Source organism: Microcaecilia unicolor, chromosome 1, assembly GCF_901765095.1.
Source record: "Microcaecilia unicolor chromosome 1, aMicUni1.1, whole genome shotgun sequence".
Taxonomy (NCBI): Eukaryota; Metazoa; Chordata; class Amphibia; order Gymnophiona; family Siphonopidae; genus Microcaecilia; species Microcaecilia unicolor.
In genome coordinates, this window is record NC_044031.1 from 339,496,317 (window position 1) to 339,524,013 (window position 27,697).

The window sequence follows — 27,697 nt, forward strand, 5'->3', positions numbered from 1 at the left end:
ACCATCTTCAAGATCGGACACACGGCACTCGAGCTCACCCGTCCTACGGGCCAGGTCAGTTGTAATTTGCGAAATCCCGGTCAGCTGCTCCGACAAGCGTTCCAGTCGCGGCTCTAAAGCGAGTACCACCGCGTTAGTGAGTTCTGATATCGCCGCCTCGGTGCAGGAGAGCTGCGGGGCCTGCACCAGGTCCACCATTTTGTCATCAGCAGACTTGTTACGATCCGACCCTTTTTTCGTTGTTTTTGCAGCCATTCTGCTTTTTGGCGTTAGATATCTGTCCATATGCTCCACCAGTGCTCTTTCCAAGCAAAAGGGCGGGCTAATTAGGGTCTTTCTGCAGCGATTTCAAAAGGATGAAGGATGGGATCCTCGAGCAGAGGCAAAACTCACGTCTGCCTCCTCTCACTGCATCACGTGATCCGGTATTTATATAATTTTATAGTTTTTGTTTATTGCAAACAATTTTGAAGACTCAAGAGAGAAATGATATATGACTGATAAATAAATCTATCTTTCTTTCTAACACACACAAATACCAGCACTCTTCTGTAGTTGTTGTCTCTCTCGATTTATTCTCTGCTTTCAATCTTGTATATCATGCCCTTCTTTTGCGCTGTTTACAATCCATTGGTCTTTTTGGGACTGTTCTTTCTTGCGTCCTCTGTTAAAACTCTGGCTGCTTTTTCAAGCTCACTCACTGTCAGTCCCGCCCCCTTATTTACCCGTTGACCTCTGGTGCCCATCCTTGTACCTGTTTTGTTCAACATTTTCCTTTCCCTCCTACTCACTGTCATTCACAACCAAGGATGTGTTCCATTCTACTAAGCAGACAACATTCGTATCCTATTTTGTGTTTCCTCTCTTCCTTCTCCTTATCTCCCTTAAACACCTGCCTTCACCTGGTTTCCAGCTGTTTGGAGAACTATCTCTTTGAACAGCTCTAAATGTGAAGCCATCCACTTTAGCAATCTCATCACCCCTTTTCCCTCTCCACCCTTTCTAGATGGCCATAATCTTCCTTACAGCAACTCAATGAAATTCCTTGGCGTTCATTTCAACTCCAGGCTTTCTTTTCACCATCATATAGACACTGTGATTCAGTCTTCTTTTTTTTTGCACTACACAGGATCTGTGCTCTTTACCACCCTTTTCTCTTATTGTCAGCCTGGTCATCCCCTACCTTAGCCTGGTCATCCCCTACCTTGATTACTCTCTTTGCAGGTTTATCTTTATATTCTCTAAAGCGCTTACAACTAATCGAGTCCACTGCTGTCAAGCTCCTTCACCAGGCCCACTATTTGATCATGTCACTGTTCTGCTTCAGACTGTGTTATGTCAGTTTCTGTTCACTTATGGATTCACTGAAAGATACAATTTGACCAACGTGCCAAAACCTTTGCACACACTTGTAGGCAGGGCTGTGGAGTCGGAAGCAATTTTGGATGGAGTCAGTAAAAATTTACCAACTCCAGCTTCAAAATAAAAAAACATTATAATATATGATAAATTTATCATTTTATATTTATACATACATATCTTTGTCCTGAATCTAACGCGAAGATACTTACCTATAGCAGGTATTCTCCAAGGACAGCAGGCTGATTGTTCTCACATGTGGGTCGACGTCCGCGTCGGCCCAGGAATTGGCATTTTGCAAGCAAAATATGAAAAAAGTTTTGCCAGAGTCCTCTGGTGCGCGTGCAAGCGAGGACTGATTTCCTGCCCGTAGAGTGAACGCGTTCCCTCAGTTAAATCAAAAAGCATAAAAAGAAGCAAATAACAAATCCAAAGGGGAGGTGGGCGGGTTTGTGAGAACAATCAGCCTGCTGTCCTCGGAGAACACCTGCTACAGGTAAGTATCTTCGCTTTCTCCAAGGACAAGCAGGCTGCTCGTTCTCACATGTGGGGTATCCCTAGCAACCAGGCTCACTCAAAACAATGAACACTGGTCAATTGGGCCTTGCAATGGCAAGGACATAACACAGATTGACCTGAAACCATAAACAACTAACAGAGTGCAGCCTGGAACAGAACAAAAATGGGACTAGGGGGGTGGAGTTGGATTCTAAACCCCGAACAGATTCTGCAGCACTGACTGCCCAAACCGACTGTCGCGTCAGGTATCCTGCTGAAGGCAGCAGTGAGATGTGAATGTGTGAACTGATGACCACGTTGCAGCCTCGCAAATCTCTTCAATGGAGACTGACTTTAAGTGAGCCACTAACGCAGCCATGGCTCTAACATTATGAGCCGTGACATGCCCCTCTAGAGTCAGCCCAGCTTGGGCATAAGTGAAGGAAATGAAAGCTGCTAGCCAATTGGAGATAGTGCGTTTTCCGATGGCAACTCCCCTCCTGTTGGGATCGAAAGAAACAAACAATTGGGCGGACTGTCTGAAGGGCTTTGTCCGCTCCACGTAAAAGGCCAATGCTCTCTTGCAGTCCAAGGTATGCAAACTGCTTTCGCAAGGCAGGTATTAGGACGGGGAAAGAATGTTGGCAAGACAACTGACTGGTTCAAATGGAACTCCAACACCACATTTGGCAGGAACTTAGGGTGCATGAGGAGGACTACTCTGTTGTGATTAAACTAGATATAAGGTGCATGCAATACCAAGGTCTGAAGATCACTGACCCTATGAGCTGAAGTAACAGCCATCAAGAAAATGACCTTCCAGGATGACTTCAGATGGAAGGAATTCAGTGGCTGAAAAGGAGCTTTCATCAGCTGAGTTAGAACGACGTTAAGATCCCATGACACTGGTGGAGGTTTGATAGGGGGCACTGACAAAAGCAAACCTCTCATGAAGCGAACAACTAAAGGCTGTCCAGAGATAGGCTTACCCTCTACACGGCAATGAAAAGCACTAATCGCACTAAGATGAACTCTTACGGAGTTGGTCTTGAGACCAGACTCTGACAAGTGTAGAAGGTATTCAAGCAGGATCTGTGTAGGACAAGAAAGAGGATCTAGGGCCTTGCTGCCACAACAGACGGCAAACCTCCTCCATTTAAAAGAGTAACACCTCTTCGTGGAATCTCTTCTGGAAGGAAGCAAGACTGGAGAGACACCCTCCAAAAGACCCAAGGAGGCAAATTCTAAGCTCTCAACATCCAGGCCATGAGAGCCAGAGCCTGGAGGTTGGGATGTAGAAGCGACCCCTCATTCTGAGTGATGAGGGTTGGAAAACACTCCAATCTCCATGTTTCTTCGGAAGACAACTTCAGAAGAAGAGGGAACCAAATCTGACACGGCCAGAAGGGTGCAATCAGGATCATGGTTCCGCAGTTTTGCTTGAGTTTCAGCAAAGTCTTCCCTACTAGAGGTATGGGAGGATACGCATACAGAAGGTCTGTTCCCCAATGTAGGAGAAAGGCATCCAATGCTAGTCTGTCGTGGGCCTGAAGCCTGGAACAGAACTGAAGGACCTTGTAATTGATCTGAGTGGCAAAAAGATCCACCGAGGGGGAGCCCCACGCTCGGAAGATCTTGCGGACTATGCCCATGTTCAGTGACCACTCATAAGGTTACATTATTCTGCTCAACCTGTCGGCCAGACTGTTGTTTACACCCGCCAGATAAGTGGCTTGGAGAAACATGCCATGACGATGAGTCCAAAGCCACATCTGGACGGCTTCTTGACACAGAGGGTGAGATCCGGTGCCCCCCTGCTTGTTGGTGTAGTACATGGCAACCTGATTGTCTGTCTGAATTAAGGTAACTCGGTTGGACAGCCGATCTCTGAAACCCTTTAGAGCATTCCAGATCGCTCTTAATTCCAGGAGGTTGATCTGCAGACCTCTTTTCTGAAAGGACCAGGCTCCCTGAGTGTAGCTGTAGGGAAGAGTATTTTGCTCTTGCAGTTCGACATGTCTAGTGCCTTCGACATGGTGCACCATGGCGTCCTGCTGTGGCTCCTAGATTACTTTGGTGCCAGTGGAAACGTACTAGCCTGGCTGAGAGGCTTTCTTACATCAAGAACTTACCAAGTGTACACCAACTCTAACTTATCATCTCATTGGAAAGCAGATTGTGGAGTGCCACAGGGTTCCCCGCTATCGCCAACCCTCTTCCCATGATGTTGATTCCTTTGGCAGCGGCTCTTTCCAAACTGGGAATTAACCCATTTATCTATGCTGATGATATCACTATCTTCATCCCTTTTGAGAAGGATCTAAATGAAATAACCAGTAAGATTCGGCAAGGCTTCAACAACATACTCGACTGGGCCACCTCTTTTAGATTCAAATTCAATGCTGAGAAAACACATTGTTTCATTCTCTCCTCTCCCTATAACAAACTCAGGCCTCCTACATTAATTACTCCTGAGCTTGTCATGCCAATCTCGGAGTCCCTAAAAATCTTGGGAGTCATAGTTGATAGATCCTTGACATTGGAGCAGCATGTGAACTCTACAGTCAAGCAAATGTTCTTCTCTCTTTGGAAGCTTAAGCGTATCCAACCTTATTTCCCTAGAGAAGTATTCCGCAATCTAGTCCAGTCACTAGTTATAAGCCGTCTCGATAACTGCAACAGTATCTACGGGGGATGTACAAGCATGCTCCTAAAAAAATTGCAAACTGCTCAGAACACAGCAGCTCGACTCATCTTCGATAAATCGAGATTTGAAAGTTCGAGACCACTGCGTGAGAGTTTGCACTGGCTTCCTTTGAAGGACCGCATCGCTTTCAAGATCTGCACATTGGTGCACAAAATCATGTATGGAGAAGTGCCTGCTTATATGGACACTCTCATTAACTTGCCACCCAGGAACTCCCGCAAGTCAGCTCGTTTGTACCTCAATCTCCACTACCCAGGTTTTAGTGGCCTAAAATATAAGACCGTCTATGCTTCCTCTTTCTTTTATCTCAGCACTCAATTGTGGAACGGGCTGCCTCAAGTGGTCAAATTCACTCCTGATCACGCGACCTTCAAGAATTGGCTCAAGACCTTCCTTTTTGGTAAAGCATATGCCGTGAGCCCGCCTGGTGCCACATCCTTCTGAACCACGGCTCTCTTAGCGACCAATTGTCACTTTCTCCTCTCTCCCTTTCCCTCCCCAGTTATTTTTCTTTCCCTCTTACGACTTTGAATACTGTATTCTGAATTATTGTTTGCTTAATAAACTATTGTACGCCACATTGAGCCTGCCCATGGGCGGGAATATTGTAGGATATAAATGCCATAAATAAATAAATGGTCAAATTGGATCGAAACGTCCACCACTGAAGAGAATTCCGAAAGTCGGTGGACAGTTGAATTACATCCTGCGTAGCTTGAAACCACTGGGAAGCTAGGGTCCATTGAGCTGATCTCATATGTAGACGTGCCATGGGCGTTCATGAACTGTGGAGGCCATGTGCCCCAGAAGTTTCAACATCTGCCGATTCATAACCTGCTGAGATGCTCGAATCATGGACACCAGGGACAGAAGGGGAGATAAGCTCGAGCTGTCTGAGTGTTCAGCAGAGCTCCAATGAATTCCAATTTTTGGACTGGAGTGAGATGAGACTTGGGATAATTTATGACGAACCCCAGTAGCTCCAGCACCAGCACCTGAATAGTCATTCACATGGACTCCAGAGCACCTTCCCTCGAGGTGCTCTTCACCAGCCAATCATCGAGATAAGGAAACACATGCACTCCCAATCTGCTTAGCCACGCTGCGACTACAGTTAGGCATTTTGTAAACACTATGGGCGCAGACGCAAGGCCAAAAGGCAGTACACGGTACTGAAAGTGCTGTGTTCCTAGCCGAAATCGAAGATGCTTCCTGTGAGCTGAAAGTATCAAGATGTGTGTGTATAAGCATCCTTTAAGTCCAGAGAGCATAGCCAATCGTTTTCCTGAATCATGGGAAGAAGGGTGCCCAGGGAAACCATCCTGAACTTTTCTCGGATAAGAAATTTGTTCAGGGCCCTTAGGACTACGATGAGACGCACACCCCCTGTTTTCTTTTGCACAAGGAAGTACCTGGAATAGAATCCCAGCTCTTCTTCCCCTGGTGGAACAGGTTTGACGCTTGGGGCAGAGAGTTCCTCTGCAAATACCTGCTTGTGCTGGGAGCTGTAGGACTGAGCTCCCAGTGGGCAATTTGGAGGCCTGGATTCCAGATTGAGGGTGTATTCTAACCGAACAATTTGAAGAATCCACCGGTCGGAGGTTATAAGAGGCCATCTTTGGTGAAAAAATATTAACCTCCCTGCAACCGGCAAGTCGTCCGGTAAGGACATGTTTACTGAGGCTATGCTGAACTGGAGCCAGTCAAAAGCCCGTCCCCTTGCTTTTGCTGGGGAGCTACAGTAGCCTTAGGCGCACACTGTTGACGAGAACGAGCGCGCTGGGACTGAGACTCGGTAGGCTGCCGAGAAGTAGGAGTGTACCTACGCCTAGCATAGGAATAGGGAGCACTCCTCTTCCCTCCAAAAAACCTCCTAGATAAGAAGGTAGTAGCAGAAGACGCCTGGCGGGAGAGAGAATCCATAGCATCATTGTGCTTCCTGATTTGGTCAACTAGATCCTCTACTTTCTCACCAAAAAGGTTATCCCCCCGGCAAGGAACATCCGCTATCCGCTGCTGGACTGTCAGGTCTCTCGGGGAAATGTGAGCCCTTGGGCTGCTGTCACGGAGGTGGCAGCAGCAGGCAAAACCACCCAACAGGAGACAGGCAACCCTAAGATGGGCTGAAGTAGACAGGACTGGAGTGGCTGGGCTGGAGCTGAAGAGGCAAGCAACAAGGAATCCAGGAACAACGTCCTACAGCAGGGTTCAGGCTTGAGAAGCAGGATACAGGAGCTACATACAAGCTAAGCTCAAGGGAATGGGAATGACAGATACGCTTGCCAGAGGAAGGGTTAGACTGGAGCTACAGTAGCTAACAGATAGAAAGGAGAGAAATGGCTGCAGCATCAGCCGCTAACCAACCTCAGACAGGGAGCAGAGCCACTGCACAGGGAAAACAGAAAGGCTAGAAGCCCACAGAGAATAATACACACAGAAAGGCTGAAAGCCTACAGGTCAGAGAGATACACCCAGAAAGGCTAGAAGCCCACAGAAAGGCTGGAAACCCCCGAGGCCACAGTAAAACAGCCAGAAGGCCTGGAAGCCCACAGATAAAAGGGATATACACAGACTGGAGGCCCTCCGAGCAATGGGCACAGAAGGGTTGAAAGCCCACAGAACAATAGACACAGAAGGACTGAAAGCCCACAGAGCAATAATACCCAGAGCAGGAAAGCAAGAAGCCCACAGGTAAGTAATAGACTAGGCAGAAAGCCTACGAGCAATAATACCCTGAGCCAGAAGGCAAGGCCCACAGGTGATAGTAACTAGCAAAGCAGAAGGGCTGGAAGCCCACAAGAAAAGACAAGGAAAGCTAACTGTGCAAACAGCACACTAACCTTGGGACCTAAGGCACTGCGTAGGCATTGGCAATGCAAAGGCACTGAAGACCAGAACACCAGTTCCTTAAGAAGGCCCTGACAGATGAGGTCACCCCTTCAGGCCACAAGCAAGGAGCATACAGAAGCCCAGGGAGACCTAACCCCCACAGGTGTAGTCTATTGAGGTAATTAGTGTCAGGCTGGAAGCAGCCAGCCCACCCAGCCTGAGACAGAGCTACCTCAGGAGCAGCCCACTGAAGTACAGAGAGGCCCAATACACACAAGTGTAGAGTAGTGAAGCCATTAGAGCAGCCAGCCCACAGAGATAGAGCTAACTCAGGAACAGTATACTGAAGCACAGAGAGGTTAAACCCACACAGGTGCAGTATACTGAGGCAATCAGCGCCATGCTGGAAGTGGCCAGCACCCAGAGACAGAAACAGAGCCAACTCAGAAGTAGACAGAAACCAGCACAGACACTGATTCCCAGAAATAGGGTAAGTCTGAGGGTGGTCACGACCACGGACGTGACATGGACAGAATGATCCAGGTCAGAGACACACAGCCATGAGAGTCTGAGCATCACTATATCTTGGGCAGCGAATCTACATGCTACATCAAAAGTGCCGAACATACCCCTGGCCAGGAATTTTCAACACTCCTTCTACTGCCTGACCACCTGGCGAAAAGGCTCGGCCTGCTCCGGAGGGAGTGCATCAACCAAGCTGGACAGCTGCCTCACCAAGTTCAGCAAGTGGACGCTCGTGAAGAGCTAGTATGTCTGGATCTTGGCAGCTAGCATAGCGACCTGATACGCCTTCCTCCCAAAAGAGTCCAAGGTTCTAGAATCTCTGCCTGGGGGCACTGATACGCCTTCCTCCCAAAAGAGTCCAAGGTTCTAGAATCTCTGCCTGGGGGCACTGAGGCATAGTACCTAGTGCTCTTGGCTGTTTTGAGGGAGGAGTCCACCACCATGAAATTGTGAGGTAGCTGAGACCTCATCAATCCAGGCTAACCGTGGATCCGATATTGGGATTCATTTTTTTTGCGGGATCACGGGATTAGACAGAGGGAACAACCAGTTTCGCATAAGGACTTCCTTCAGTACGTTATGCAAAGGAGCCGTTGCAGCCTCTCTAGGCGAAGAAGAATAATCCAAGACCTCGAGCATCTCAGCCTCCATAGGAAAGGGAATAGCCACAGCCATTTCACAGACAAAGGAGATAAAGGATAGGCTCTCTGGTGGAGAAAGTCTCCTTTCTGGTGGAGGGGAAGGTTCAGAGGGAATCCCATAGGACTCGTCAGAAGAAAAGTACCTGGGATCTTCCTCTTCCTCCCACGAAACCTCATCTTCAGTATCGGACAAGACATCCCTCAGAGCAGTCCGAAACTGAGCCTGCCTCGACGCCGAGGAACAACGTCCTCGATGGCGGTGCCGAGAAGTCGACGCCCGCCTGGACTCCGGTGAAGCTTCCTCCACCAATGTCGAAGGGGAGTCGATCTGGGTGGCAGGCGGCACCGAAGTCGGGGACCTCACCACAGGCGAAGGGCCAGATGCTGCTGCAGCAGCAGACGGTACGGAAGGCGCAAGCATCCCCGACACCGAAGCAGACTGGTGCAGCAATCCTTCCAGAAGCTCTGGAAGCAGGGCCCTGATGCGCTCATCGAGAGCTGCCATCGGACAAGGCTGTAGGGTCGGTAAAGAAGCCGGTGGCAGAATCTGTCGAGGCTTGGGAGCAGGTACCGAGCTGCCAGAAGACCGACGCATCGGCACCTCCTGAATAGGAGAGCAATTCTCTCGGCGCCGACACTTCTCGGGTGCCGATTCCCTCGACGTCCTGGAGCTCCCGGCACTGTGTGTCGAAGAATGATGACGGTGCTTCTTCGCCTTCGCTCGACGCCCGTCATCAAGTCTCCTCGGTACCGATGAGGATGTGGAATCCTCATGCCTCCTCAGGGCCATAACAGGAGGCCTCGAGGCAGGTGGAGACCCACTCGATGCCTCACTGCTCCCAGCGCGAGTTGGTCTTTCAGTAGCCATTACCTCCGCTCCCGACGTCAATGCTTCCCTCGATGTCGATGCCACCGACCTCGGTACCAATGTCGACGTCGAAGGACTGGACTGAGCCCCAAAAATCTTTTCTGGTTGGGCTTCTCGAGACGCTTGGGTCCGTTTCTTCATACGAGGGCACAGACTACAAGCGGCTGGGCTATGGTCGGGCCCAAGGCACTGGATACACCAGGCATGGGTATCAGTACCTGAGATGGTCCGGTTTGAACAGAGTACAACGTTTGAAGCTGCTGGGTGTCTTCGATGACATGGAAGGAAAAACGGCTTCGGCGAAATCAAAAGACACGATTGTGCCTGTTAAAAGAAAAAAGGGAACAAAAAATAAGGGAATAACCCGACCGCGCGGCCTAAGCCGGCCGTGTCGAAAAACAAAGGAAACTTTAAAAAGTGAAAAAATCTAAAAGACACTATGGATTTTTTTAAAATTTAAAACTGGACAAAAAGTAAAATAAACAACAAATAGTGAAAAATTTGCGAAGACTCTTTTCCTGGGTCTGAGAGGAACGGAGATAAAAACCTACCGCACCTCAACGTGGAAAAAAGAAAACTGAGGGAACGCATTCACGCAAAGGACGGAAAATCAGTCCGCACTACACGCGCGCCAGAAGACTCTGGCAAAACTTTTTTTTATATTTTGCTTGCAGAATGCTGATTCCTAGGCCGACGTGGACATCGACCCACATGTGAGAACATGCAGCCTGCTTGTCCCAGGAGAAAGTGATATTTACCAATGTCTTAATTTTGTCAAATACAACTACATGGAATAAGCCGCAGTAATATGAACATTAGAATGAATAGTATAAACTACAGCTGAACAAGAATGTTGAACGTATTCCATTACCCTCCCAAAACAAAATCATTTAAAGCCTAATATCAGTACGAGTTGCAGTCGGACAGTAGAAAAATAGGAGAGTCAAAGTCAGAATCAAAACTTTGGTGTACCGACTCCAAAGCCCTGACTATAGGTACGCCCTTTTTGTTTGATTTTTAATTAATATTTTTCTCTTGCACACAAAGAAATAATGAGTGCACTTCAATGCACTGCATTTATAATACTGAAAAAGTCTGAGGTGTGTTATTTACCGAGAAGGTGTTGGATCATCTTGTCCAAGACGTGACATGATATTTATCAAAGTGTTTATACCTGTTGAAAAAGAAAACAACAATCTTCACAAAAAAAAAAACCAAAAACCCAAAAATGTACAGTATATTAGATGCAGAGTATTATCAAGAGATATACAGCTAGAGGCTAATTCTATAACAGAGCACCTACACTCAGGCAACTAGTCTATAAAGAAAAGTAGGTGTCACTTTCCTTTACAGAATACTAGCATAAGCTCTAGGTGCCCCTAAGTGCTGGCATTCCACATGTAGCTTATAGCATTCTATAAGTTAAGGGGACAATTCTATAACTAGGCACCTAGATGCAGCATGGTGACTGCCAATTCTATAATGGCATCTGGGCAAATAGGCATGCCCACTTATGCCATATTTATTTATTATTTATTTATTAGGATTTATTTACTGCCTTTTTGAAGGAATTCACTCAAGGCGATGTACAGTAAGAATAGATCAAACATGAGCAACAGACAATTACAGCAGTAAAAATATTCAAAAACAATACAAAGTGTGGCATGATATACTATTTACAGTGTCAACACAATACGTAATAGGACATTATAATTGATAGCGAAGGGTAAAGCAAAGATGTAACATATAGAAGGGTAAGAAAGTAGGAAGAGTTAGAAAATAAAGCGATTGATTTAAAGAAAGTTGCACATGAGGTCAGAGAAATGGTTAAATATTATCTCAGCTAGGGTAGGAGTGGATAAACATGTCCTGCTGCAGTATATGCAGCTTAAGTCACTCCTTGTGTGGGTGAGTGAGTGAGACTAACGAGTTAGTTACTTCTTCCAGTAAAGGCCTGGTTGAAGAGCCAAGCTTTCACCTGCTTCCTGAAGTAGAGATAGTCTTGTGTTAAGCGCAGTCTTTTAGGCAGTGCATTCCAGTGTGTGGGGGCTACTCCGGAGAAGGCTCGCTTGCGGTTATCACACCGTGTAATGTCTTTTGGAGAGGGTGTGGTTAGTGAAAGTCCTTGGGAGGACCTTAGTGTCCTTGGCGATGTGTGGAGATCATCCTTTTCTTCAGATACTCGGGGCCATTTCCTTTCAGGGCCTTGAAGATCAGACATAGAGTTTTAAATTTAGCCCTCTATTGTACTTGTAGCAAATGAAGTTTTTGAAAAAATGGTGTGATATGGTCACGTCGCTTGCAACCTTCTATGAGTCTTGCTGCTGCATTCTGAATTAACTGGAGCTGGTGCAGGCCCTTTGTAGTCAGACCATTGTATAGTGCGCATTGCAGTAATCCAGTCTTGATGTTACCATGGCATGTACAGCTGGGATAAGATTTACCTTCTTGATGTAAGGAGAGAGGCAGCATAGCTGTCGCAAATAGTAGAAGAAGCTCTTGAAGGTTGATTGGATTTGGGGAATCAGAGTAAGTGTTGAATCTAACCATATTCCAAGGTTCCTGACTTGTGATTTGAGAGGGAGTTCATACTTCCCAAAAGGGATTTTGATGTCAGGTATATATCCACTTGTATGTTAGGGATCCAGAGAAGCTCAGTTTTACTTGGGTTCAGGCAAAATTTGTTGTGTTTATCCCATTCTTGAATTGATGACAGACAGGTAATCAGTTTCTTCAAGGCTGTAGGTGTCAGGTTCAATGGATATGAGTAACTGCACATTTATTTATTTATTGCATTTGTATCCCACATTTTCCCACCTATTTGCAGGCTCAATGTGGCTTACAATATATCGTTATTGGTAGATAATAGAGTGGAAGGTAACAATTAGTGTTTGATGGACCTTTGGTCATTTCCCAGCGTGGCAGTGCTTATGTGCTTATGTACATGGATGACATAATAGAAATTTAACAATTGGATTAAACAAGAAATTAATTAAGCAGATATAAGAGAGAAACAGTTCTGATTATAGGCAAAGTGGAGGCGTGTTACATTTGCACTTGCTGATCATTGTGGTATGCCTTGTTGAAGAGGTGGGTCTTCAGCGCTTTACGAAAATTAGTTAGTTCATAGATAGTTTTTAAGTTGAGCGGCAATGCGTTCCATAACTGTGTGCTCAGGTAAGAAAAGTTTGACGCATGCGTTAGTTTGTATTTTAGACCTTTACAGCTGGGGAAGTGAAGGTTAAGGAATGTGAGGGATGATCTTTTAGCGTTCCTGGGTGGCAAGTCTACTAGGTCTGACATGTAGGCTGGGGCATCTCAGTGTACGATTTTATGAACTAGTGAGCATACCTTGAACGCGATATGTTCTTTGAGTGGCAGCCAGTGTAACTTTTCCCTTAAGGGTTTATCACTTTCGTATTTTGTTTTTCCAAAAATGAGTCTGGCCGCAGTGTTCTGGGCAGTTTGAAGTTTCTTGATGATTTGCTCTTTGCAGCCAGCGTAGAGTGCATTGCAGTAATCTAGGTGACTGAGCACTAGTGATTGTACCAGGTTGCGAAAGATGGTCCTTGGGAAGAAAGGTCTTATTCTTTTTAGTTTCCACATCGAATAGAACATCTTCTTGGTTGTATTTTTTGCATGATTTTCAAGTGTAAGATTTCAATCAATGGTGACTCCAAGAATTTTCAGGGTGTCTGAAACCGGAAGGGACAAGTCTGGTGTGTTTATGCTGGTGAATTTGCTCGTATTGTGTTGTGAGGTTAGTATAAGACATTGTGTTTTTTCTGCATTAAGTTTCAGCTGAAATGCATCTGCCCAGGAATGCATAATATGGAAACTTTGAATAATGTCGTTGGTGATTTCCTTTAAATCATGTTTGAACGGGATATAAATCATTACATCATCTGCGTATATGAATAGATTGAGGTTTTGATTGGATAATAACTTATTTGGCCAAGGGTGTCATCATTAGATTGAAGAGAGTCGGCGAGAGAGGGGATCCTTGAGGGACTCCACATTCAGGTATCCATGTGGTTGATGTAGTCGAGTTAGATATCCGCATAGATGTAGAACTGAGTGTCCACTGACCGAATCAGCTCAGCTAGTGGTTTGAGGTAGATAATGAACAGAATAGGTGACAATATTGATCCTTGTGGTACCCCGCAGGTCAGTGTCCATGGTGGTGATGAGTTGCTGCCAAACATTATGGATTGTTGCCTGTCTGATAGGTAGGATCTGAGCCAAGCAAATACTGTTCCATTGATACCTGTTTCTGTCAGTCGTGCTAGCATGATATCATGATCCTTGATGTCAAAAGCTGCAGAGAAATCAAGCAGTACTAACATCGAGGTGAACTCCTTGTCTCGGTTTCTGTGAAGATCATCTAGTAGGGATACAAGGACCGTTTCTGTGCCATAACCAGCTCTGAATCCAGATTGACATGAATCTAGCCAGTTTCTCTTTTCTAACCAGTCATTAAGTTGAACACAGACTGTTTGTTCTAAGAGTTTCCCTAGAAACGGGATGTTGGATACTGGCCTGTAATTTTCAGGTTTATCCTGGTCAAGGTTGTTTTTCTTCAACAAAGGGTGGACTACTGCCCTTTTTAATGCTGTTGGTAGCTGTCCATTATAAAGAGGTGTTCACAATTTTTGTGGCACCTTCTATGAGGCCCATACTTGCCTACTGCACTATCTTTGATGGGCAGTGATCGAGGGAGCAGGTAGTTGGTCGAAGGTCTTTTAGGATTTTGTCAAGGCTCTCCTCTGTCATTGGGTTAAAAGTGTCCCATCTGTCTCCATCAGGAGGGGGCGAGTTTGTGCACCTCTGGTTGACTGGTTGGGATTGCCAGTGAATCCTGGCGGAGACTTTTAATTTTGTTGGCAAAGTATGCAGCAAAATCATTGCAATTCAGTTTAGACTGGGCAGGCTGGTTCTGTTGTGGGGGCTGCAGTAGGCTGTTGGCTGTTTACTATACTTAACAACTACTTGGATGAAATGACAGTCTGTGCAATGCATTGTGAGAAATACTGCTTTTTGGTTGCTGTTAATGCTTGGTGGTACTTTGCCATGTTCTTCTTAAAGTTTAGTCTGTCTTCATCCAGGCGAGATTTGCGCCATCTCCTTTCCAGTTTTCGTCCCTCGCGTTTAAGGATCCGAAGTTCTGGAGAAAACCAAGGTGAGCGTTTGTGAGTGGGGCATAAGACCTTTTTTTAGTGGTGCTGTTTTCTCTAAAGTCTTGGCTAAGTGTGTATTCCAGATATCAACTTGTTCTGACGTTGTTGTTGTCTTTTCATCCAAATGTGGCTAGTCCAAAGCCGCTAGGAAATTCTCAGCGGTCAGCTTTTTTTTTGTCTCTAATCTCCTTCCAAACTCTGGGAGGTATAGCAAAGAGAGGGAGCAAAGTACAAACCAAGGTCCAAAAAACAAAATGTACCAGGGGCCTTCAAAAAAAGGGGTAACACCTTTAATCATATATTTTGTTGAAAACAATCCTTGAATGGACCAGACACAGTCCGTGTTTCGGCGCACAGCGCCTGCATCAGGGGTCTACATTAAACATAAAAACAATAATTTAAAAAATGATATTTATAAATACACATATATTTGACTTTAAAACAATAGGAACCATAAATATTGGAGCATAAACATAACATATACATCACATATAAAGCCATGGAAATTGTATTGAAAATTAAAGAAATATGTCATATCTGCCATTAATAATAAGATAAACTACAATGGGAATGCTGATCTGTATACATAAAATCATACAATCAATGCCATTAACGCATGTATATTGAAAAACATATATATATATATATATATATATATATATATATATATATATATATATATATATATATTAAAAGAACAAAATATATATTTTTTATTTCTTTACTATTTCCTTTTTCTGTTTTATTTTTTATACATTTATAATTATTACTTTTTAAGAAATATGTATTGATATTATTTCTCAATTTTTGACATTTTTACTCATTTTGAATTACATTTATGTTATAAAATTCTGTATTATTTAATTATGGTTGTACATACCAATTTTTACCTTTCATTATATATATTTTTATTATTTTATTGTTCTTTCATTCAGTCATTTTTTCATATTGTTGGAGGTAATATCCCTGTGAGGGAGTATTCACTATTTTACTATCCTGTTATTGTAGATCTATGATATTACAATCGTTAATATTTTATGAATTTTAAAGGACAGAATGCCAATTAGGTAATACACACCACTTTGTTTTGTTTGTTCTTTTAATATATAAATATATATATGTTTTTCAATATGCATGCATTAATGGCATCAATTGTATGATTTTATGTATACAGATCAGCATTCCCATTGTAGTTTATCTTATTATTGGCAGATATGACATAATATTTCTTTAATTTTCAATACAATTTCCATGGCTTTATATGTGACGTATATGTTATGTTTATGCTCCAATATTTATGGTTCCTACTGTTTTAAAGTCAAATATATGTGTATTTAGAAATATCATTTTTAAATTATTGTTTTTATATTTAATGTAGACCCCTGACGCAGGCACTGTGCGCCGAAACACGGACCGTGTCAGGTCCATTCAAGGATTGTTTTCAACAAAATATATGATTAAAGGTGTTACCCCTGTTTTTTGAAGGCCCTGGTACTTTTTGTTTTGTTTTTTAAACTCTGGGAGATGCCATTTGTTTTAGGTGGTCACTTACGGAGAATTTAATTAGAAAATGGTCTGACCATGATAGGGGTGTTATTTCAATATTGTTATCCCAGAATTCTGGGATATCCACCCCTTTGTAAAATACCAGGTCTAGTATGTGACCCTTTTCGTGGGTTGGAGAACTGATCACCTATGTAAATCCTAGTGCTGTCATCGTGTCCAAGAAGGCAGCTGTGGTGGTATCTGGGGTTTAGATGTGTAGATTGAAGTCTCCCATGATCACCGGCCTGTGCATATCAGTACCAGGCTGTGCATACCTAACTGAGGCACTTTAGCACACAACCCCCGTTTACTAAGCGGCAGCAGCAGCTGCCGTGTGCTAATGCCGACAAGGCCCAGGGTGACGAGTAAAAGTTTAAGGGAAAGAACAAGAATGAGGAGCCCGCCAAGCACAAGAAACATCTCTGGACAGTTAACAAGGCTCCTATAGCTGCAAGCTGCAGAATACGCTTGCAAATTTGACCCTCTGGAGCAGAAAAAGAGCTTGTACAGAAGAAGAAAGAAGCCGATTTTAGCAGGTAATTGAATAACTTTCAATAGCAAGGTGAACATGGCTTTACAACACCAGGGCTAAATAACAGCTCTCTGTACTTGCTCGAGACCATCTGCCCACTGAAGGCAAAATTGGGCGAAGCAACTGTCATGTTCCCTGCTGATGTCCTGAGAGAAAATAGATGGATGAGGGACACCTAGAAGAAAACGGCTTGCAAAAATTAGGAGACCTGAAGAACAAAGTCAGAACAGGCAAACCCTGCAATGTCTGCAGAACAGACACAGCCCTGGAGTGAACTGTAACCAGGACTTCTTAACAGAGAAAAACACTGCCTGTGAAACTATAATAGTAAACAGTGCTAAGAACACACATACAGCTCAGACACACAAGAACAAGAAATTATACTTGCCATCATGCTGTGTTGGTTGGTGGGGGGGGGAAGAAAAGAAGGGACAAAGACTTGTCTTCCCAAGAAATAGACAAATCTCGAGCTGGAGCAAACACTGAACCCCACTGCTCAACTGTCAACCAGAAAAACTATCAGGTCCAAGAGCTGGCTACACAAAGCCACTTATTCTACCCCCACAGCATCCCAAGAACAAGTTCCACACTGAGGAACGTGGGGGGGGGGGGGGGGGGGGGGGGGAGGCGGAAGAGAGAGAAGGGACTCCCTAACTTTAAATTCAGCTTCAGTACTTTGCTGAAAAGAAGCTTTGCTCAACTGAACCAGCATAAACTGAATAAGGAGCTTGGGAGGATCATTCAGTCCAGAAATGCATGGCTGTCCATAGCATTCTGAACATTTACACATGGCAGCACCTCATTTATAGAATTACCTCCCTAATGTTCAGATCCAGAAGATGAAAAAGCGTTCTAAGTAACATCAATTTATTCTGACAAGAAAGAAGAAAGAAAAAGTGAGGTAAGATTGAAGAAGAGGCAAAAGAGAGGAAGAATGGGAGGGAAGAATGAATGGGAGTGGGATGAGACATGGAAATGCTTTTTACTAGATCAGGGATGCGCAAACTGTGATCAGCTGTTTATTTCTGGTCCATGAGACTCTTTCATCTAGCCCATTTTGCTTCAGAAAGTTTTTAGTCTTTTTGATCTTGTGACATTATCGTTTCTGCAGCTGTCCCTATCCTCTGCCAGTATCAGCAAAGGCCCATAATTGCACACTCACCATAAAATGCAAATAGTTTGGACCTTTGCTGAGGACACTGAGAAATGGGGAGGGGATGGCTATAGATCCACAGCATCATCAGTCCCACGAGGTTCAAAGTGTTAAAATTAGGCTCCTGGGGCTCAGCAGTAAAGCAAGTCTCCACTGTTCCCTTTTGCACTCACTGATGATGTTTATGTTCTTTTCTTCATGGGAACCACCCTCCCTCACCCTAGCCCTCGGAGCACACAAAAGCCACAAATTTGGGCCCAACCAAAAAAAAAAAGAAAAGGAGGTACTGAATTCCACCTCCCACAAGCATGCCTTGTTAAACAGACAACTTACCTTTTTTCCTCATGTGCATGTGATGGACTTTTCTATCTCCATACTTGGGCTGCCGAATGCCACAATTAGACAGGGAGTTTCTTGCATGGTCGGGATTCATACCAAAATTTAAGTGATGGCTCGGATGTGTCATCGCCAACTGAAAAAGTGGAAAAGACTCACCATTTTACTATAAGAAATTCAAAACTATGACCATAGCTTCACTGAGAACAAGTCTGACATTTAAGTTGCAAACAACTGCAAAAATATTTTTGTTCATGAGGTAGGAAAAATTATCAGCCATGAACCATGATTTTCAACAGAGTTTAGGATCCCTATTCATAATCAGTATTTCCTTGCCTGTCTTTATTTGATTATTTTCATGTGTATTCCTCTGTTATTGTAAAAATAAATAACTGAGAGTAAAAATAAAATGAGATCATAAAGTGGTTTGGGCATTAGTTACCTGCAGCAGAGCACGATCTTGGAATGTATATCCAATCAATATGTCCAAGTGCATTAGGCACTGGTGGTAGCGGATATGGTGGGTCAGCACTGGCAGCATCATCGCATGCTAGAGGAGGAAAAGGGGAGAAGCATGACAGCAGATATGAAAAATAACATGGAGAGAGTGCTACAGATTTTCTAGGCAATACATTTTCTTTAAAAAAAAATGAAACTAAAACAATTCTAATACAATACCACCTTGAGTGACTTCTGAATGTCTTGAGGAGGAAGAGGGGCACCTTAAGGTGTTATATCATTAAAGAAGCAAAGAAAACTGAACAAGTAAAACCTAATCACATCTTGGTTATGCTGAAAAAGTACTAAGACAAGACAATGTGTTTAATGTTTTCAAGTGCTGGGTTGCTGAGGCCTATTTGCTATATTTGAGTAGTGTTATTGGAGTCTATTATAAGCTGCTAGAACCGTCAGAGATGCAGGTTATAAATATCCTACTATATAAATGAAGAGTGACCGATGTGCCGCACATGCGCGGCACGTCACACCTCTCTCCCGTGCCTCAATACCTGCTGCGGGGATATGCGGGGACAGTACGAGCAGTTCTTACAGCTCTCTCCCGACTACACCCACTTCGCTGCCGCTACCACCCAGTACCTACGCCGCCGCTGATAAAATGCACCCAATACCTCTGACACTGGCACGCTGTTCTGCGCCCCGGTGAAGCGTTGCTTGCGCTGCGGCAAGTGGAAGAACGCAGCAGGAGTGTGTGGCACGAGTTGCTTTGATGAGTGGCAGCTTCGGCAAGCCCGGAACTTTCCCGCGCATCGGAGCTCAGCAGCAGCGCCATGTTTGATGCATCGGGTGACGTGCGGCTCTCGGTCCCTTTAGAGAGTGGGGGCATAAATCGAAAGGGAGAGAAGGAGGGAGGGGTCCTGACACCAGAGAGAGAGAGGGAGGGAGGGAGGGGTCCTGACACCAGAGAGAGAGAGAGGGGTCCTGACACCAGAGGGAGAGAGGGGGGGAGGGAGAGAGGGAGGGAGGGGGTATGGGGGGGGTCCTGACACCAGAGAGAGGGAGGGGTCCTGAAACCAGAGAGGGAGGTCCTGACACCAGAGAGGGAGGGGGGAGAGGGAGGTCCTCACACCAGGGGGGAAGGGGGGTCCTCACACCAGAGAGGGAGGGGGAGGTATCTCTGTCACACACACACTCACTCACTCTCTCTCACAGTCAGTGTCTTTCTCTCATTCTCACACACTGTCTCTCACATTGTATCACATTGACTCTCTATGTGTCACAGTCACTCTCACACACTCTCTCTGTCTCATACACTCTCAGTCTCACAGACAGTCTGTGTATCGCACACATACTTTCACATTCTCTCTGTCTCACACACTGTATCTGTGTGAAACACACTCTCTCTCTCACACTCACTGAGTCTCACATACGCACTCGCACATACTCATTCTCACACAAACACTCTGTCTCACAAACACACTCGCACCCAGTCTCACTCTCTCTCTGTCACACACACACACACTCGCACATTCACTCTCTCTCAAACATACACACTCTGAGGAACTCTCATTTCTTGCTTTGGCTATTTCATTACATTTTTCACAACAAAAATGTCGCCCGTTTTAACGGGCTTTACGACTAGTCTTTCAATAAATAATATTCAAACATTCAGTGACAAGTTTCTGACTGCATCAGACACACCTTATATATATATATATATAAGGTGTGTCTGATGCAGTCACAAACTTGTCACTGAATGTTTGAATATTATTTATTGAAAGACTAGTCGTAAAGCCCGTTAAAACGGGCGACATTTTTGTTGTGAAAAATGTAATGAAATAGCCAAAGCAAGAAATTTTTTGGTGCTGATTTTTCAGGCACCATATAGAATCTTTCCATATATACGGAAAGATTCTATATGGTGCCTGAAAAATCAGCACCAAAAAATTTCCGTCTAGGCATATTCTATAAACTGCGCAGTTTATAGATACCCCTAACAGCCATGCCTGCACCTAACTCTTTGGTATAAATAACAGTGCCTAAGTTAGGCGAGGAGCAGGTGTATTCTATAACCCTGTGCGCAATTGCTTGAAATGCCCACGACCCACCCACTCCATGCTCCCTTTTGGCAGCACGCATTCAAATTTATATGTGCCACTTTACAGAATACACTTACAGGCTCATTTTCGAAAGAGAAGGACGTCCATCTTTCGACACAAATCGGAAGATGGACGTCCTTCTCACAGGAATGTCCAAATCGGTATAATCGAAAGCCGATTTTGGACGTCCCCAACTGCACTCCGTTGCAGGGATGCCCAAAGTTCAAGGGGGCGTGTCGGAGGCGTAGCGAAGGCGGGACTTGGGCGTGCCTAACACTTGGACGTCCTTGACCCATAATTGAAACAGAGGACGTCCCTGACGAGCACTTGGACGTTTTCACCTGGACCTGTTTTTCTTACGACTAAGGCACAAAAAGGTGTCTGAAATTACCAGATGACCACCAGAGAGAATCGGGGATGACCTCCCGTTACTCCCCCCGTGGTCACTAACCACCTTCCCACCCTCAAAAAAATCTTTCAAAATATGTCGTGCAAGCCTCTATGCCAGCCTTAGATGTCATACTCAGGTCCGTGACAGCAGTATGCAGGTCCCTGGAGCAGTTTTAGTGGATGCAGTGCAGTTCAGACAGGCGGACCCAGGCCCATCCCCCCCCCCACCTATGTTTGTGGAGGAAACAGCGAGCCCTCCAAAACCCACCACAAACCCACTGTACCTTCACCCTTAAGGGCTATGGTACTGGTGTACAGTTGTGGGTAGTGGGGTTTAGGGGGCTCAGCAGACAAGGTAAGGGAGCTATGTTCCTGGGATCAATTTATGAAGTCCACTGCTGTGCCCCCTAGGGTGCCCGGTTGGTGTCCTGGCATGTCAGGGGGACCAGTACACTACAAATGTTGGCTCCTCCCACGACCAAATGGCTTGCATTTGGTCATTTCTGAGATGGCCGTCCTTGGTTTCGATTATCGCTGAAAATCAGAAACGTCCATGTCTAGGGACGACCAAATTTAAGGATTTGGACGTCCCTGACGGTATTTTCAAAATGAAAGATGGATGTCCATCTTGTTTCGAAAATACAGGTTTCCCCGCCCCTGGATCGGGACGTTTTGCGAGGACGTCCAAATCAAAACTTGTACGTCCCTTTTGAAAATGCCCCTCCATGCGAGTTGTGCGTATAAATTCTAATTAATTTCTATTAGTGTCAATAATTGCTTATAAATTGGCAATTTTCAGTGCTGATTGGCTTGTTAAGGTAATTAAACTGAGCATGCAAACCCAGAACACGAACGGATTTGTGCGTGCAATTTCGGACGCGCTATATAGAATACGGGGGATACGGTCTGATGTAACTCTATCCAACTTACTTCAGTTAGGCTTTTCAGGGTGCTTGCTGGCTAAGATGACAATGGAAAAGCAAAGATCATGGATAGCACCTACGTATTTCATTATTATGACACAATAGAGTTTCTTAGAGCCCCCCCCCCCCCCCCCCCCCAAGTGCAACTGAGTATCTACCCTATCACACAAATGGCTGGTGAAACAATGCAATTATCCACACTCCCTGACGTGCTGTAATACCGATTTTTAAAACATATCACCTGGAGGTTGATATTAGTAAGAAAATGGTGCAGTGGGACATGACAAGGCCAGGGGAGGCCAGATAACGACATCAAGGACACAAGGAAACTAATTGACGTTAGAATGCCTCTTGCTGATCAGCTAAAGCTGTCTAACTTGGATGTCAATCAATGATAATTCAAAACTGGTCTGCACTGCATGAAGTACCAGGCCAGAAACACAGACCATGACAACAGATAAGGACTGTTGGCCCCATCAAATCTATCTATTTCCATTCCTGTGGCAAAAAGGACAAAATGAAGTTCTTATTAATAGGACAGGACGACAAGATATGGAATGATAATATACTGAAACTGAATAATCCTGATTTTAAATTTGAGTTTTTTTTGACAAGTAGTTTAACAATGGACCAGAAGGTAAATGTGTTGGTAACAAAAGCTTTCCTGATGCAAAGAAAATTATGTAGAATTAAATTTTTCAGATTAGTAGTTCCAAGTCTTTTCTTGTCCCAGTTGGACTGATGTAATATTGTCTATCTGGGTTGTCACAAAAACCTTTTCAAAAAGTTGCAAACACTACAGAATATGGATGACCATTTGATTTTTGCTGCCCATGAAAATATTAGCGTTTCTCCAATGTTGGTAAGACTTCATTGGTTGCCAGTGGAAGCCTGCGTTCAATTTAAATTGTGTACAATGATTTACAAGATTTTACATGGATATGCCCAATAATATACAGTGGGGGAAATAAGTATTTGATCCCTTGCTGATTTTGTAAGTTTGCCCACTGACAAAGACATGAGCAGCCCATAATTGAAGGGTAGGTTATTGGTAACAGTGAGAGATAGCACATCACAAATTAAATCCGGAAAATCACATTGTGGAAAGTATATGAATTTATTTGCATTCTGCAGAGGGAAATAAGTATTTGATCCCCCACCAACCAGTAAGAGATCTGGCCCCTACAGACCAGGTAGATGCTCCAAATCAACTCGTTACCTGCATGACAGACAGCTGTCGGCAATGGTCACCTGTATGAAAGACACCTGTCCACAGACTCAGTGAATCAGTCAGACTCTAACCTCTACAAAATGGCCAAGAGCAAGGAGCTGTCTAAGGATGTCAGGGACAAGATCATACACCTGCACAAGGCTGGAATGGGCTACAAAACCATCAGTAAGACGCTGGGCGAGAAGGAGACAACTGTTGGTGCCATAGTAAGAAAATGGAAGAAGTACAAAATGACTGTCAATCGACAAAGATCTGGGGCTCCACGCAAAATCTCACCTCGTGGGGTATCCTTGATCATGAGGAAGGTTAGAAATCAGCCTACAACTACAAGGGGGGAACTTGTCAATGATCTCAAGGCAGCTGGGACCACTGTCACCACGAAAACCATTGGTAACACATTACGACATAACGGATTGCAATCCTGCAGTGCCCGCAAGGTCCCCCAAGGTCCCCCTGCTCCGGAAGGCACATGTGACGGCCCGTCTGAAGTTTGCCAGTGAACACCTGGATGATGCCGAGAGTGATTGGGAGAAGGTGCTGTGGTCAGATGAGACAAAAATTGAGCTCTTTGGCATGAACTCAACTCGCCGTGTTTGGAGGAAGAGAAATGCTGCCTATGACCCAAAGAACACCGTCCCCACTGTCAAGCATGGAGGTGGAAATGTTATGTTTTGGGGGTGTTTCTCTGCTAAGGGCACAGGACTACTTCACCGCATCAATGGGAGAATGGATGGGGCCATGTACCGTACAATTCTGAGTGACAACCTCCTTCCCTCCGCCAGGGCCTTAAAAATGGGTCGTGGCTGGGTCTTCCAGCACGACAATGACCCAAAACATACAGCCAAGGCAACAAAGGAGTGGCTCAGGAAGAAGCACATTAGGGTCATGGAGTGGCCTAGCCAGTCACCAGACCTTAATCCCATTGAAAACTTATGGAGGGAGCTGAAGCTGCGAGTTGCCAAGCGACAGCCCAGAACTCTTAATGATTTAGAGATGATCTGCAAAGAGGAGTGGACCAAAATTCCTCCTGACATGTGTGCAAACCTCATCATCAACTACAGAAGACGTCTGACCGCTGTGCTTGCCAACAAGGGTTTTGCCACCAAGTATTAGGTCTTGTTTGCCAGAGGGATTAAATACTTATTTCCCTCTGCAGAATGCAAATAAATTCATATACTTTCCACAATGTGATTTTCCGGATTTAATTTGTGATGTGCTATCTCTCACTGTTACCAATAACCTACCCTTCAATTATGGGCTGCTCGTGTCTTTGTCAGTGGGCAAACTTACAAAATCAGCAAGGGATCAAATACTTATTTCCCCCACTGTATATTAGATTGGATCTTCTACTCTAGGACTGGCATGTTTAATACTCTTTGTAATATGGTCTTTACACTTTCCTAATCCCAAGAAAATCTGCTTGAAGAGACTGTTTTCAATGGGGCTTCCTTAATTGGCATCAGCTGTTTGGAAAGCACTTACGTATCAAATTAGGAAGTTATGGAATGATTTGTTATTAAGTTGCTTAAAGCTTATTATTTTAAAAAATATTTGGATGTCTGATGATAATTCTTAAATGTGTTTGAGATGTATTATCCCAGAAGATGTCTGGCAGTCTTAAATCTCCTGAATCTACATAGATGGTATTGGAAGAATACAAGAACCTTTTGTAATGTAATGTAATAACAGATTTTTCAGTCCACAAAAGAGGTAGTAGGCAACCCTGGCTTTCCTCCAGTGCAGCAAATCAGAGCTGGCTTTCAAAATAATGAATATATACATATAAATCAACTTCTCAGACCAAATGCATGCAAAACCTCTCCTGAGCATTTGGAGCAGATACCTCAAAAACCAGACCTCTCATTTCTTTGGCATCAGAGTTGTCTCTCCCTGGTCCAAAACATGCGAATAGGTGGCCATGAAGACAAACCTGGACTTTCTATTCATTTATTCATTTCAATTTTGCTCATACCTTTTCAGTGATAGCTTCATGTGAGTCACATTCAGGCACAGTAGGTATTTTTCTGTCTTCTTTGGGCTTACAATCTAAGGTCCTTGTTTACTACGCCATGCTGTAGGTGTGCTAGCATTTTTAGTGTGCGCTAACCCTAGAGACACCCATAGGAATATATGAGTGTCTCTAGCATTAGTGTGCGCTAAATTTTAGCGCACGCTAACAACACTAGCGCACCTTAGTAAACAAGACCCTAAGTTTGCACCTGAAGCAATGAAGGGTTAACTGACTTGCCCAAGATCACAAAGAGCAGCAGAGGAATCTGATCCTGGCTTCCCTGGTTCTCAGCCTGTTGCTCTAACTAGTAGGTTACTCCTCCATTCCATTCTCCTCTCTTAAGGCTCCCATGCATCTGCTTACCTGGCAAACATCAGAGCGAATTCCTGTTTTCCAGAACCCCTGGCTACTCAGCTCCACAGTCACCTCACGCCTCATGGTGTTTTTCTGCCTGATCTTCTGCAAAGCTTCCTATTAAAAGCAGCAAAGAAAATGAAAATTAATCACCATGAATAATATATATATTTATTGAGGACTTCAAAGGAATTTTTATACAGTTCTGGATTGGTAGGGGGCAGGGATACATGAGGAATGACAGTTCCATTTTTTTCCACATGGAAGTTCCCTTCAGTGCTTTAGAAATTGTCTACTTTTGTTGTGTTACTCTAGGTATAAGGTGTAGCCTTGTCAAGGAATTTTCTTAGCCAATAAACCTTTCCATGGTGCTACCAAAGAACTATTTCTGACCTGATAATCCCTTATGTGAGAAGTGGAAGTCAGTGGAAGTCTTTGACAAACATAACAATGGGCATGGGTAGCGCCATATAAAACAAACAACATTTTAAAAATATACTTATGCTGAATCCTGAGTTCTGCTTCTAGTTGACAGCAGTGACCTAGGACTATTTTTAGGGACCGTCTTGTGTTCTAACCACATCTATTCATCTGCAGCTCCCTAATAAGAATCATTATTTAATTAAAATAAGATAAAGAAATCGCCTTCCCAAGTCTACTTATATTTCTTCACTCAGCTGGAAGCTGCCAAGCCAAGGAGACCTATTATGCCAGGCTTATTAATAATAAATCAAAAAGCTTCTAATAGCAACTGGAAAACATACTGTATAATAATGATTGGTCCTTCTCTGCAAGCAGGTGAATAGGATATAGAACTAGAGCTGCAACTTCAATCATATATAATCAAGTCCTCAAATAAATAAAGGCAATTCTATAAGGTGCATGTAGAGTAAGGTGCTAATTTGTGTGACATGTTTAGAGAATAACTGAACTTACACACACAATTGGAGCTATAAATTGGCAGTGTGCGGCAGCAGCGGACAAAATAAAGTAAACAGAATGCTAGGAATTATTAGGAAAGGAATGTAAAATAAGACCAAGAATATTATAATGCCTCTGTATTGCTCCACGGTGTGACCTCACCTTGAGTATTGTATACAATTCTGGTCGCTGTATCTCAAAAAAGATATAGTGGAATTAGAAAAGATTCAAAGAAAAGCGACCAAAATGATAAAGGGGATGGAACTCCTCTCATATGGCAGAAGGCTAAAGAGGTTAGGGCCTTTCACCTTGGAAAAGAGACGGCTGAGGGGGGGATATAATTGAAGTCTATAAAATCCTGAGTGGTGTAGAACAGGTAGAAGTGAATCAATGTTTTATTCTTTCAAAAAGTACAAAGATCAGGTGTCACTCAATGAAATTACATGAAAATACTTGTGAAACAAATAGGAGGAAATATTTTTTCATTCAAAGAATAGATAAGCTCTGGAACTCATTGCCAGAGGATGTGGTAACAGTACTTAGTGTACCTGGATTTAAAAAAAATGTTTGAACAATTTCCCAGAAATCCATAGTCTGTTACTGAGATGGACATGGGGGAAGCCACTGCTTGCCCTAGGATTGGTACAGGGGCGTAGCCAGACAGCAGATTTTGGGTGGGCCTAGGCAAGAAGTGGGTGGGCATCAAGTGTTCTCCCCCTCCCACCAAAAAAAGATCTCAGCTGGTGGGAAAATGCTTCTCTCCACCTTGGCAGTCTGCCATGTGCTGTAAACTGAGCATGCGCAGTTGCCAGTATCATGGAGAGTAGCATTTTTGTTACCATCAGGAGGAACTCTTCAGCTGGTGGAGCTTGGGATCCCCACCAGCTACCGCTAAACATGTGCTACTGTTGGGTGGGCCTGAGCCCACCCAGGCCCACCTGTGGCTACGCCACTGGATTGGTAGCATGGAATATTGCCACTATTTGGGTTTCTGCCAGGTACTTGTGACCTGGATTTGCCACTGCTGGAAGCAGGATACTGGGCTAGATGGACCATTGGTATGACCCAGTATGGCTGTCCTTATCTTCCTATGTTAAGTGCTAAGCTCTATTCTATTAACTTGGTACATATGTCACTTAGGG

The 27,697-nt window shown here is 44.3% G+C and overlaps 1 protein-coding gene across 1 annotated transcript in view; it reads right to left on the reverse strand.

Moving 5' to 3' along the window:
* DROSHA (drosha ribonuclease III) overlaps window positions 1-27,697 on the reverse strand; it is a 552,432-nt gene that overhangs the window by 238,942 nt on the left and 285,793 nt on the right. Inside the window, exons 15-18 of the mRNA XM_030216759.1 lie at window positions 25,644-25,751; window positions 18,613-18,720; window positions 18,168-18,306; window positions 10,541-10,601 (exon numbers count right to left, since the gene is read on the reverse strand). Coding sequence (XP_030072619.1) covers window positions 10,541-10,601; window positions 18,168-18,306; window positions 18,613-18,720; window positions 25,644-25,751 — 416 coding nt within the window. The remainder of the gene's footprint in view (window positions 1-10,540; window positions 10,602-18,167; window positions 18,307-18,612; window positions 18,721-25,643; window positions 25,752-27,697) is intronic.